The sequence below is a fragment of the Patagioenas fasciata genome, chromosome 4 (genome assembly GCF_037038585.1).
Source record: "Patagioenas fasciata isolate bPatFas1 chromosome 4, bPatFas1.hap1, whole genome shotgun sequence".
Lineage (NCBI taxonomy): Eukaryota > Metazoa > Chordata > Aves > Columbiformes > Columbidae > Patagioenas > Patagioenas fasciata.
In genome coordinates, this window is record NC_092523.1 from 2,878,598 (window position 1) to 2,893,505 (window position 14,908).

Consider the following 14,908-nt stretch of genomic DNA (forward strand, 5'->3'; position numbering starts at 1 on the left):
CTGCCCAGATTCAACACTCTACACTTGCCCTTGTTCTATTTCATTAAATGTTTCCCTGGCCAACTCTCCAGCCTGTCCAGGTCTCTGGATGGCAGCACAGCTTCCAGTGTCACCACTCCTCCCAGCTTGGTGTCACCAGCAAACTTGCTGACAGTCACTCTATTGCCTCATCCAAATCATTGATGAATATATTGAATAATACCAGGCCCCAGTACTGATCCCTGCATTGGATCCAGGCCTCAACTGGACTCTGCCCCATTGACCACGAGTTTAAAACAAGGAACCACGATTAATTGTGAAGGTCCATCCTAAAGCAGCAGCTCTCACCTTTATGCTTCCCCCGATGAGATCTGGCGGTTCTTCATCTGTTTCTAAGGCAACGTTGATGGAGGCGAAGGGGCGACTCGCCATCTGTTGCATCTCGCGGAGTAGTTGCTAATTTAATAAACAGAAAAATATTATTATCATATTGTTCCAACACAAAGATGAAAAAAAAAACCCATGTATCAGAGAGGTTTTATGCAATACAAAGGGCTATCAATGGATATAGAAAAAGAACCTCTTGTTGTAACGGGCTTAAGGGTACAGACAGATCATTGTAAATATTCACATTACTACAAGTTTATGTGTTATTGCAAGTAAAGCTACACACACGGCCTTAACCTGAGACATTTGTGAAGGGAAAATGCATCTTCTTAAGCTTCCATAAAGCACCTATTTACTTTTTACGCTGTTTGTCATCACCTGTCTGAACCGGACTCCATAGGATTTGTAGGAAACACTTTAAAATTAAACCAGCAGCCCTATGTAACCACTGTAAGGAAGCATTTGGTATTTTTTATAACATCACCAGCAAAATGCTGTGAGGCGTCCATTGAATAATCTCCTTTTTATATTGCTTGTTTCCTTTCTGAATGTGGGAAATGTATCATGTCCTCGTTGCAATATGTTTTATTCAAATAGAAAACCCTTTTCCCAGGCAAATCTCTGCAAGCCGTCACGACACAAGACATCTTTTTATTGTACTCTTAAGCACTTTGAAGCATTATGATGCAGCTCCCTTTTTTTTAAATACACAAACAAAGACACTTTATGTGGCTGGGCTGGAAACAAGATGCATTAGGGCCTATTTTCAGGGGCTGTCTTATTTTTCCATGAACAACAGTCTACATTTATTCAATAATAATAATAATAATAATAATAATAATAATAATAATAATAATAATAATAATAATAATAATAATAATGATAATGATAATGATAATAATAATAAATCAACATTTATTCAAATATAGTCACGTCATCACATTCTGTCACATCTGTCCTGCTGCATTCTATTGCCAATTAATTCTACTTTTTAAACCTGTATAGCTGCCTGGACGCTATTTAAATTGTCTTTTTAATGAAGTGTAACTAGGGCTTATTTTTGGAGTAGGGCTTATATTTCGAGCATCCCCAAAAATGCTGAAAACCCATGCTAGGGCTTATTTTTGGGGTAGGTCTTATTTTTGGGGTAGGTCTTATTTTCGGGGTAGGTCTTATTTTCAGGAAAACAGGATAAGTGCATGCAGAAGTCATAACTCCAATTCCCAGAAGCAATGGGAACAGGCATGTAGAACACGTATTAATAAAAACCCAGCCGTTTTACCTTTAAGCGCAGCAACTGCCTAAAACCACTTATTGTAGGCAGCTTTACACATTTAGCATCACTACTTAACTGCAGCAATACTGGTTATATTCTATTTTTAAGGAAGATTGAGCCGCTACCAAATGCCCTCTGTACTTCCCACCATTACCACTCGCATTTCCCCACTAATTCTGGCCAATCTGAGCCCTAACTGATTATTTCCAGCACTCAAAAAGCACTAAGGCAAACACCACAAAACATATCGTGCCCCAAATAACCCAGGAAAATATATTGTCCGCATGCAGCAAAAGACAAGAGGACACAGCACATAAGGAAAAGGAAGATGCTGCTATTCAGGGTGCAACAAAATTAATTAATTCAAAGGTTTTCTGAACTCATAAACCTTTTAGTTTTGGGGTTTTTTGTGTAGAAAACTGGAATGTCTCGGGAAGCTTGGGATTCCCATAAGGTGGCAGGAGGCACAATGGGCGATGCAACTAAGCTTGGGGGGGTATATAACTGTGTGGTTCTCAGTCTAATTAGAAATATATATATATATATATATATATATATAAATTTTCACTGCCATAAAAGGCAAGTGACCAAGTTTTCCTTAATTTTTGAAATTAAAAAATACAAAGAAACAAAAAAAAAAGCATTTTGAAGCAGATTGTAGATACTGTCACCAATTCAAAAACCCCAACAAATTCACACAAGCGGAGCTGCACAAGCGCTTGCAAGTGAACTTGGGGGTAACTCGCACGCGGGTAAAAGAAGGCGAGGAGTTCTCGAATATTTCAAGCACACCAGCAGATTGCAGACTAAAGCAAGTGTGAAACAGATTGCCGGGTTGTTGTTCCCGCAATTGTCCCCTTTAGCTATCGTAAAGCGCTTTGTTTAATGGCTATAAAATCAAAGAACAAGCTGTCCTGATGAAGACGTCCAAGAGCCTCCCGAACGAAAAGCGATTAGCTCTTGAAAGAAGTTTCGTTCGCTCAAGAAAATGCGCAATTTGGCAACACGGCTCCTATTGAAGTCAAATAGCAGCTTCGAGAAATAAAAGCTTGAGCGCCGCAGAGATTTACTACGACGGAAGTGATGGGAAAAGTGATGTCGACAGTATCATTATTGCCTTTATTTGCTGACCTGGCCAAGAAAAGCCTTAATTTTAGGTGTTGGGTTGTCCCCAATACTTTTGGGGTTGTCCCCAAGGCAGTGGATTCTCAGCCAAAACGGGAAAAGCCAAAGGTCCAAACTCCAACCAAAGCATCAAATACCTAAAGAACACCCCTTTCTTAACACCAGTTGCTGATGTAGCACAAGTCAGGTCACATAACCAATTCCCCTTCCCCAAATTAAGAATAAATCTGAGAAATAATTGTTCTGTAAGCAGAATGCTGCTCTTTCCCCCAGGCACGCACTGCGCGTGTTTAACCTGTGCATGGATGTAGCCGTCGATATCTGTTTGGCGTCTCAAAATTTTAATCAAAAAGACCTTGTTATGTTGTAAGGGAGAAATTGTGGCATTTCCCCAGCCAAGACGCCAAGCGTGTCATTAGAAATCAGCAGCAATTAACATCAAGATCCTGCAGAACCTGGCTTAGCCTCCTTCCTAATGATTGGCTTTCTGAGATTTAAACTAATGAACCTCAATGCTCTTTCGAGCAAACCTTTGGTTTCTAGATCACACAATTAATAGGACAACCTGGGAATACACTCAATCACTTCGGTCTGAAGAGGATTATTAAAGGCAAAACGTTTGACAGGCTTACAATGAAAACACATCAAAAAGTGTGTGCTGGAACGCACCAGTGGCCTTTAATATTTAAGCAACCGCAAACTGTGAGAAACTGCACAACTTGCATTTGCATTGATTTTTCTTTTCTTCCTCTATCAGTAGAAAAACTCCTTCCAAAAAAAAATCACAAGTTAAATCAATTGCAGAATGGGAAGTGTTGAAAGAAGAGGAGACTGAGGGGTGACCTCATTCATGGGGATCAATATGGAAAGGGGGAGTGTCAGGAGGATGGAGCCAGGCTCTTCTGGGTAACAACCAATGATAGGACAAGGGGCAATGGGTTCAAACTGGAACACAGGAGGTTCCACTTAAATTTGAGAAGAAACTTGTTGGGGGTGAGGGTGTCAGAGCCTGGCCCAGGCTGCCCAGGGAGGCTGTGGAGTCTCCTTCTCTGCAGACATTCAAACCCGCCTGGACACCTTCCTGTGGAACCTCAGCTGGGTGTTCCTGCTCCATGGGGGGATTGCACTGGGTGAGCTTTCCAGGGCCCTTCCAGTCCTTGATATTCTGGGATTCTGTGAAACAATATCTGAAGGTTTTAGTGCAAGCAGCCACTAAGAAAACCTGAAAACCAACAAATTCAATAAATTGACGGAGGAGGAGAAAAACAGGAGGGAGGATGAGAGAGTTTGCTCAACCCATAGTGCCCAGGACTAGAGGTGTTGATCCAGGAGCAAAATCTGCAGAAATGCAGGGTTCTCATTCTTTAAATTCGCGTCTGTTGAGTAATGGATAAGCCAAAGTGAATAGTGTGTAACTGACGGGAGAAAAACCGACGGAGGAATGCAGGAGAAGCTTTTGGTGCAGGAGCACGGGCTCTCGCGCAGAAGAAAAACAGCTTTTCAGGTTAGCGGGTTAATTGACTAATATAACCTATGCTGTGTTTTCTGACAAGAAAAGCCTGAACGTTTTATTCACCATAATAAAGCAGTCACCGCTCTCTGTATAACCATCCCGCTACCATCCATCTCAGCAATTGCCCCCTGCGCGGTCTCCTTTACGAGCACAGGGCTATGGTTCTTTTTTGGGATGGGGCTCTGATATTTCCAGCCAATTTTTTCCAGAAGAAAGCCAAGAGTTTGGGCTTTTATTTGCTCCTTATAAAGAATGGCTTTAGAAAAAGCTAAGCAGCACCAGAACCTGTAACAAACTCAAGTTCTTACATTAGTATTTCATCTCAATTTTCAACGGAGATGAGAAGAAGAAACAGGGATGAAAATAATATGGGTGTGCTAAGCGAACAACGGGCATGGATGAAGTTTCATTTTAAGGCAGAGTAAAAGCAAAGCAAGCAGGAAAGGGTGTAAAGTTACGAATATTAATATATTAATGTATATATTAGTGAATATTTCCAGCAGACGGGTCATATTGAGGCAGGGTATCTGCAGGGACCATTACACCAGTCTAAGGAGGCGAACTAAGGGGCATCAGCAAAGAAATGAACGTATAAGATAGAAACACTGCACGAAGATGGGCCACATTGTCTCAGAAATAAGTGATTTAAAGCATTTAGCTACAATTACATTAACTACCATGTAAGTCAACAAACAAACAATCTCCTCTGACACCTCCATCATCACTGAAAATTGAGTTTTTAAGCCCCTAGAGCAGTGCACATATTAATGTTAGCTAATTAGTTTTGTAACTGACTTTGCAGGCTATGTTGAAAGAGAGAAGAGGAGAGAATTAATGTTCAAATGCTTCTCAACAGGCATTTCCACACTTCAAAACTATAACAAACCAGAAAGCAAAGCGGCTGGGAAGGTGCCTCATGCTGAAACGACAGAAGATATTGAATTCAGGGCTGATTAAGATAAGCAAGTTATTCATCATAATCATGCCCAGTAGGAGGGCACAGAAAACCTGACCTTTAATAAGAAGAATAAGATATCATTTCTTTTTAAGAGACCAGAAGTATATAACCCACGCGGACTAAATTATACACCAGTATCAGATAATTACACAATGGCAGAGCGCACCTTTGATTGACTTCGGGCTTCTGGTGGAATTACACAATGCTGCTTCTCTCCCTGATTTTTCCAAATGGCTACATTAGATACCTGTGCCACCGATTCCTACCATTGCAGAGAGACCCAGGAGTTTGAATGGCAACAGCTTCACTTGTGGGTTTTTTTTAAACAAGGCTGAACTCTCCTAGAGCCAGACTTGGTAAGTCTGGCTTCACCACCTCAAATATTGGCCAATGGGTCTTTTTTTGGGTTATACTAAAACCAAGTTAATTCTCTAGCGGCAACACAACCAAAGGAGGTTGTTGGGCTCTTCTTCCAAGTAGCAAGAGATAGGAGCAGAGGAAACGGCCTCAAGTTGCACCAGGGGAGGTTGAGGTTGGATCTGGGCAACAATTTCTGCCCCAAAGGGCTGTGGAGCATTGGAACAGGCTGCCCAGGGCAGTGCTGGAGTCACCATCCCTGGAGGGGTTGAAAAGGCGTTTAGACGAGGTTCTTATGGCCATGGTTTAGTGCCAGAGTCAGGTAATGCTTGGACTCGATGATCCCGAGTCTCTCTTCCAACTGAAATGATTCTATGATTCTAGAACCACTAAAGACTATGCGAGAAGAACCCAGTTGGATTCCAACGTTGTGTATGTGATTGCCAACCTGATATTTTGGTGTCCTACGCAGGGATATTAAAGCTACAAACAGTGGGCTGGAACTGGCCATCTGCGAGTTCAACCAGAGACAAGCTCAATTAGGCACAGAAGTGACAGGAGCATGTTCAAACAAAATCCGACCATCAATTTCCCCCCGAGCCGGAATCTCTTGTCAACATTAATATTTTGGGATGTTTTTCCTCTTCAGAACATCTCTTATTTCTGCTATAATTTCCTTCAGTTGGTGACCAAAGCCACATAGATCACTGCAGACAGCGTGCAGCATTTGTATTTTGGAAAAAGCCTACAGGCACTATGAATTGGTTCCCATTCATAGATTTTAAATTTAGGGGTAGCGGAAAAAAAGTTACGATTATTCAATCTGACCTCCTGCATAGTACGAGCCAGCAAACTGCACCGTGGGTTTGGCCTAGAAAAGATCACAGAATCCCAGAATGTCAGGGGTTGAAGGGACCTGGAAAGCTCATCCAGTGCAATCCCCCCATGGAGCAGGAACACCCAGCTGAGGTTCCACAGGAAGGTGTCCAGGCGGGTTTGAATGTCTGCAGAGAAGGAGACTCCACAACCTCCCTGGGCAGCCTGGGCCAGGCTCTGACACCCTCACCCCAAACAAGTTTCTTCTCAAATTCCAGTGGAACCTCCTGTGTTCCAGTTTGCACCCATTGCCCCTTGTCCTATCACTGGTTGTCACCAAGAAGAGCCTGGCTCCATCCTCCTGACACTCCCCCTTTCCATATTGATCCCCAGGAATGAGTCCCCCCTCAGTCTCCTCTTCTCCAGCTCCAGAGCCCCAGCTCCCTCAGCCTTTCCTCCCACGGGAGATGCTCCACTCCCTTCAGCATCTTGGTGGCTGCGCTGGACTCTCTCCAGCAGTTCCCTGTCCTTCTGGAACTGAGGGGCCACAGCTGGACACAATATTCCAGATGTATCTTCCAAAAGCATTCAAATTCTGACCTAAGCACCATGTTTCTAAAAAAAATTGTTGGCATTGCTACTCTTTACATTAAAAATAGGAGAAAAACAAAACAGCCGTTTCCTTTTTTACCCCCAGTTGCAGATACTGGGTTTTACACCTTGGGCTGATCATTTAGAAGACCCTCATCTCATCATGAATCTTCTACAATTCCTTTTTACAGACACTGACTCAATATCATTGAATCTCAATATGTTCTTCCTTGGATAAAATGAGTAATTTGTGACGCTTTAGTCTCTCGCTTATCTTCCAGACAACAGATTAATCTCGCAGTGCTGTTCTGTACCATCTGCAACACCCAAGACGTTGCTGAGATCACAACGGACACAGCGCTCCAATAACCAGTTGCACACAATGGTAACGTTATACTCTTAATTTATTACTCTACTCGCAAATCTAGGAATTGGGAATTTATGTTTGATTAGTAAGTCACCACAGCCACCATTTCAGTCTATTGTCCAGCGGATAGGTATTTCGGGGAAGTAAACCCACCCTAACCATTTAAAAGAACACATATACGGCTTAAGTTTCACCTTGATGAGACAACAGAGTGTGCTGACCATGTAAATCTGGATCCCCGTAGAAGTTACCTGCTTGCCATGATTTCTCACTCTTCCAATTCCTGTTTCCTCTACAAACTACACTGTCAACGATTTAATATTGTCTTCTCGGCTGACAGACACCGAATAGCGCTGTTGGTGCTGTTGAACAAGCAGGTCCAACGTGCCAAACGGTTGCTGGGAGCCTGGAGAACACGGCAGTGAAGTTCAAGATCAGCACATTTTGTTTCTCACAAGCACCTGGGACTGCCCAAATTCAATAGATTCATTGAGTCATAGAATCATTTTGGTTGGAAGAGAACCTCAAGATCATTGAACCCAACCATAACCTAATTCTAGGACTAAACCATGTCGCTAAAAACCTCGTCTAAACGCCATTTAAACCCCTTCAGGGATGGTGACTCCAGCAGTGCCCCGGGCAGCCTGTTCCAATGCCCCACAGCCCTTTTTAGGCATAATTTTTTAGGGACATTTGTAGTCTGACCTTTTTAGGCAAACACCAGGTCCTTCCAAGGCACCACTGGAGCCTCTGGACAGTGACAAAGATCTTGATCTACAGTTAGAGTTTGAAAACGTTCCAAAGCCAAATCCTCTTCTTTGACAAAGGATGCCCTAAATCACAGTCTAAGAGAGAAAACACACGAGATGAATGAAATACTAACAGGTGAGAGTAGGAAGGGGAAGCAAATGAAGGCAGAGCAATAAATAATCCGCAGCACACATCCCTTGGAAAGTCTTTGCTGTAAAAACGAACACAGAAAACCATCTGCATAAGGAGTATTTGGAGTTCAGGGACGTTACAGCCGAGGATGCCAGTGAAAAAAGAAGGGCTGCTACATTTTGACTACACTTGGGAGGGAACAAGGTTTCAGCATTGAGGTCAGGACAGAAAAGGATAATCCCTGTGGTAAATCAATACACAAAACCCATCCTGAATAAGCTGGGAGTAAAAATGCTCAGTCCTGGAGAGTCTTGGCAAGAAAGACGGCGAAACGTAGGCAGTTTTATGTGTGTTGAGGGTGCGGTTGAGCTTTAGACACCCAAATTTAGCGATGTCCACCCGTGCTTAGTGCTGATGTTCCCAACACGTCCCAAGGGGACACGGAGGGTGATCCAGCTGACAGGTACACCCGGTCAACCCCATCACTAAAATACGCTTAATTGGCTAGAAATGGTCAGAAGAGCTATTTCTGGCTCAATGTGGAGGAGAAGCAGCAGACTGAGGGTGAAGAGAAGAGGATCTGGATGCTAAAATAAAACAACAGGGCAGAAAATTCGCAACAGCAGATGGGCATATTGGATTTCTAATGCCAGTCTCGTACCTTGTGCATTATTCTCTATCACCACCTTGATACATTTAACGTGTCATTTTCTAGAGACAAGATCTAAAGGTTTCCTATCCCTATTTCCTAATGTCATTCACCTCATCCTAAGCCTCCTATAAAAGCTGTCTTTTTATTTCCATTTTCCCTCTTTAAGATGTCTGAAGATACTTAAACTTGGTGCTCACTGGAGGGGGAATAAACACACAATTTACAGTCCCATCTCCTCCCTGCCTGATATGACACAAATCGTTCCCATTTTTACTTCAGGTCAAGTTTTATACTCTGCGAGGCCTCAACTTTTGTTCAGTGCTCCAAAGTCATTTTCCTACAACTCCACATTTGTTTGCACACCCAAAAGAACCTTTAGGAGACTGAGGAACATCAGCACTGACATGTGCCAGTGGTACCTGGGGTGGGTTAGAAGGGGGTGGTCAGTAGGTCAGAGAGGTTCTCCTGCCCCTCTGCTCTGCCCTGGGGAGACCACACCTGGAATATTGTGTCCAGTTGTGGCCCCTCAGCTCCAGAAGGACAGGGAACTGCTGGAGAGAGTCCAGCGCAGCCACCAAGATGCTGAAGGGAGTGGAGCATCTCCCGTGTGAGGAAAGGCTGAGGGAGCTGGGGCTCTGGAGCTGGACAAGAGGACACTGAGGGGTGACTCATTCCTTTGGATCAATATGGAAAGGGGCAGTGTCAGGAGGATGAAGCCAGGCTCTTCTGGGTGACAACCAATGGTAGGACAATGGGCAATGGGTGCAAACTGGAACACAAAAGGTTCTATTTAGATATGAGAAGAAACTTGTTCCTGGTGAGGGTGTCAGAGCCTGGCCCAGGCTGCCCAGGGAGGTTGTGGAGTCTCCTTCTCTGCAGACATTCAAACCCGCCTGGACACCTTCCTGTGGAACCTCAGCTGGGTGTTCCTGCTCCATGGGGGGATTGCACTGGATGAGCTTTCCAGGGCCCTTCAACTTCTGACATTCTGGGATTTGTGATGTGCGAGCAGCTGGTCCTTTTCTGTCCTCTGCGTATCTCAGATTAAGCTTCAGCTACCTACTCTGCGCTGTGATAAGAAGTGAGGCACTCGCAATGCTCATATTGGAAGTGATTGATAGCTGGGAATTACCTGCAGATTCCATTATATTTTCCTTACTTTTGGGTTAAGATTAGAGAACAAGCGCAGAATCACTACAGCAAAGCCCATGGGAGGCGGGCGACTGTAACTCAACTATTTCTAAAAATACAGCCCAAACCAGAGAATTATCTTCCTCCAGGGCTGTGGCATATATTAATTTAAAGCTTACAGTATGCTGGTTGGATTGGATGGATAAACTTGTGTACACTTAAACCAGTATTGTATTAATCACTATTTTAACTATGACTGTTTAAAGGGAGCCTTGACGGGATTTATTGAGAGTCTGTATAATAGAAAGCTATAAAATCAGATAATACCAACTTTTGGGCAGATTTTTGTTTCTGGAGACAGCCTTTATATAACTTTATATACCTAATAACGACGTGGCCGATGTTTAAAACACTTCCCTCAAGTTTTGCAAGTGTTTCTAACAAGAGCGGGATGGAATAGCAGAGATCTATGAACGACAAGATAAAGTCATGAGGTGGAAAGAAGGAGCAAGACAAGTAGCAGGTAAAGAAAGGAAAATGCCAGGAAAAGAAGAGCCTGTCAAATAAACCGAATTTACGCAAAAACCACGCCAATATGTTGCTAGCACTCCATTATTTTTTCCCCTTAAAACACGCATCAGACTGAAAGCAACTTAATTTATAGAGACGGTTTCTCATTTAGGCCACTGCGAAAGTATTTTAAGTGAGCTCCTAAGCTCAGTCTTTACTTCTCAGTCTATATTCCTTATACATTCCTAGATAACGTTTAACCCCAGGAGCCAATGGGGAATGTTATGCTGACTCCAGTTTGCTTTCTTGCCAAGAAAGTGAGATGGATAAAAAAAGCCTTAGTACAAATTTATCTACCTTCAGAGAATACGGAAAACCTTAAAGACAAATTATTTCAAAGATTAAGGGTTATCTGTGTGAAAACCACCCATTATATTATGCATTTGAGTTCACTGGTAAGAGCAAAAAAACATCTGAGGCAGAAAGGAGAAGAGTTATCAGACATCATCCTGCTTTATTATAACAAAAGAGATCCTCAGATTGAATAAATTTATATTATTCCCACTACCGCACTGGAAAGTACAACCAGATACGGCTTTTCGAAGATATGCAAGAAACAGAATTGCACAGAATTTCAGCACGGTAAAAATTAATCCCCAGAATACTCTTGATCGGCTGCTCCGCGTGAATAAACCACACTTGAATAGAATAATTACAAGCTTGGGTGTCTGAAGCTGCCAAGCGCTTCATCCCAGCAGGGAGGAAAATCCATGGGAATGGGAAGATTTCACCCCAAAAATCCAAAAGAAGGGGAAAAAACCCACCACATCCCATAGGGAAAGTTACCTGGTGACAACGTATAGACACTTATGTATAGAAAGAACACGTGGACTCACCTGAATAAAGCCTGGCTTATCTCATTTTGCTTACGAAAAGAACAGATTGCACAAGACTAAGCTCCTAAAAATAATCCCAGGCGCAGTCCAGCCTAACTCTGCTATATTTGTACATCATACAGGGCTCTGATTTCCATGGGTTTAGGGCAAGAATAGCCCAGGAATGTGTTGTTCTCTTCCTTGTACCACATAGGACTCGCTTCTCTATACATTTTAGCATTTATGCTCAAAAATTAGAAATAAAGACACATTCTTTTTGCTACTGAGCAATATGTTTGCTGTCCTGCCACCCTGAGTGCTTAGGGTGTAAAATTAAATTGGTTTCAATTGAGAAGCAAGAAAAAAAGTTTGTTAAGTAAAAAAAACTCCACCAAATACATCAGGGATAAAGAAGGAGGATATTTTGGGGGGTGGAAAAGCACAATGTTTTTTTACATGCTGCAAACAACAAAATTTAGGGAATCACAGAATCCCAGAATGTCAGCGGTTGAAGGGACCTGTAAAGCTCATCCAGTGCAATCCCCCCATGGAGCAGGAACACCCAGCTGAGGTTCCACAGGAAGGTGTCCAGGCGGGTTTGAATGTCTGCAGAGAAGGAGACTCCACAACCTCCCTGGGCAGTCTGGGCCAGGCTCTGACACCCTCACCCCCAACAAGTTTCTTCTCAAATTTCAGTGGAACCTCCTGTGTTCCAGTTTGAACCCATTACCCCTTGTCCTACCACTGGTTGTCACTGAGAAGAGCCTGGCTCCATCCTCCTGACACTCACCCTTTCCATATTGATCCCCAGGAATGAGTCCCCCCTCAGTCTCCTCTTCTCCAGCTCCAGAGCCCCAGCTCCCTCAGCCTTTCCTCACACGGGAGATGCTCCACTCCCTTCAGCATCTTGGTGGCTGCGCTGGACTCTCTCCAGCAGTTCCCTGTCCTTCTGGAGCTGAGGGGCCACAACTGGACACAATATTCCAGGTGTGGTCTCCCCAGGGCAGAGCAGAGGGGCAGGAGAACCTCTCTGACCTACTGACCACCCCCTTCTAACCCACCCCAGGTACCATTGGCCTTCCTGGCCACAAGGGCCCAGTGCTGGCTCATGCTCACCCTGCTGTCCCCAGGACCCCCAGGTCCCTTTCCCCTACACTGCTCTCTAATAGCTCATTCCCCAACTTACACTGGAACCTGGGGTTGCTCCTGCCCAGATTCAAGACTCTACACTTGCCCTTGTTCTATTTCATTAAATGTTTCCCTGCCCAACTCTCCAACCTGTCCAGGTCTCTGGATGGCAGCACAGCTTCTGGATCTGGTTCAGTCCATGGTGAGGTGAAGAGGGGGAAGCTGTGGCTCTAGAAATTGCTTTTTTAATTAGTACTCTATAGCTCTTCAAATTGTTGGTGGCTTCTTATGCTACTGTGTTCCAGGGAAAAAAAAACCCGAAACCAAAAAACCATGAACAAACAAACAACAAAACAAAGACAAAAACCCCCAAAACATCAAAAAAAAACCCAACAATAAACAAAAATCACAGAACCAACCAAACAAAAAATCAAACCAAAAAGACCAACCAAAAATAACCCACACAGAACCAAAATAAAACCAAACCAAAAATAACAAAACACCCCAAAATATTTAGATAAGCTTTTCATTGGAAACTAGGGATCAGCCCTTCTTTTAACAGATGAATGGGAGAGCAAACGTGGTTCAGGGCCTGAGCACAAAAACATCCCTTTTAAAACACCTGTAATGAATTTCCTAATTTGCGGTGGTTTCCTATTTGCGCTGCTCAGAACCCGAGTCCTGGGAACTCAGGACATTCAACCCTATTATTATTATTTTGTGCCTCACAGAAACTGCAGCATCAGGGCACTAAAATAGCATCATTTGTCACTGAAACTGCAATCGAAAACGCAATATTATAAATCCCTCAACAGAAGCATTTATAGATTAGTGGAGCTTATCCTGAACTGAAGGTTAATGCTATGCATATGTGAATAAATACGAGAGGGAAGAACTATACAAAAGGGCGTTTAAGAGATAGCAATTGGTTTTGTCATTCCAACCTCTCTTCGCCGCGATGCCCAGCAACTTTGCTTAATCTTCCAAACCACGGCGGCCACCAGGAGCAATGACAGGAAACAACTGTAAAGGAAACAAAGAAATAACGATAAATACCTTGTTGTCCTTGCTCGCAACCGAAAAACTCGAGCGAATCAAACAAAGCAGGCTAAAAGTTCATATGGTACATAGAGGTACTTGGATGGAAGATAATGGAGCAGCGCAAAGTGTTTTGCACAGCTCGGCGCTCATGATGCCTGGAACAATGTTCATTATTTCCAGAGGAAACTGTTGTTCCAAAGTTACCTATTTGACCTCCTTAGATGACACCCAGCAATTTTTACCCTGGAATAAGAACAGTAAGGCCAAAACATTCAATCATATAGGCAGAGCCATTATTGGCTATCTTCGGCGTTATTTAAAGTGAGACGATAACCCAAAAAAGAAAAGCTTTAAAAATAATTATTATTTTTCCTTTTCCAAATTACAGAAATAAAATAAGTTGTATAGCAATTGGATTCTTTCTGGAGAACTACTGCCACTTCTTGATTTCCCAAATCTGTGTTGCTTTTCTTAAATTGAAAGAGAAGAAGAGGACGAATAGACTGAACAACTTCTAGGGAAAATGGGAAGAAGTAGATTTAGCAAAAACCAGTTATATTAATAATAAGAAAAGCTGACTTTATTGACAGTTATGATCTTATCACACTGAACACTTAATGAGCAGCTTCACGAGCTTTCTAAGATGGCAATTTCTCCTTTTGTGCATCCGAATGCCAGTGAACATCTCAATTACCGCACTGATGGGCAAGAGAAAACGTCTCCAAACCTCTTTTCCCTTGCTCTAGTCTATATTTCAAGAGAACATTTAAAGGAGGATTAACCAAAATGGATGATTTATTTCCTAAAGTGCGTTATTTCCCAGGGCAGTGCTGGAGTCACCATCCCTGGAGGGTTGGACAGACGGACATGAGGTTCTCAGGACATGGGGCAGTGCCAGGGGTGGGTTATGGTTGGACTCCATGATCTTGAGGGGCTTTTCCAACCAAAATGAGTCTATGATTCTTTGATTCTGTTGAAGGGGGAACCTCCCCACCTCTGGGCACAGGTCGGTTCTTGCCATTCTGGGGGTCCCAATGAAGACCCACAGCCACGCAGGAAGGACTGTTGAAACTGCCTGAAAGGAGCTTGGAGCCAGGGGGGTCAGGCTCTGCTCCCCAGGAACAAGCGCCAGGAGCAGAGGAAACGGCCTCAAGTTGCACCAGGGGAGGTTGAGCTTGGATCTGGGAACAATTTCTTCCCCAAAGGGCTGTGGGGCATTGGAACAGGCTGCCCAGGGCAGTGCTGGAGTCACCATCCCTGGAGGGTTGGACAGACGGACATGAGGTTCTCAGGGACATGAGACAGGGACAGGGTGGGTTA

At 43.5% G+C, this 14,908-nt stretch overlaps 1 protein-coding gene across 1 annotated transcript in view; it reads right to left on the reverse strand.

Moving 5' to 3' along the window:
• ATRN (attractin) overlaps positions 1–14,908 on the reverse strand; it is a 170,323-nt gene that overhangs the window by 22,231 nt on the left and 133,184 nt on the right. Inside the window, exons 26-27 of the mRNA XM_065836240.2 lie at positions 13,492–13,570; positions 328–435 (exon numbers count right to left, since the gene is read on the reverse strand). Of these exons, the coding sequence (XP_065692312.2) occupies positions 328–435; positions 13,492–13,570 (187 nt within the window). The remainder of the gene's footprint in view (positions 1–327; positions 436–13,491; positions 13,571–14,908) is intronic.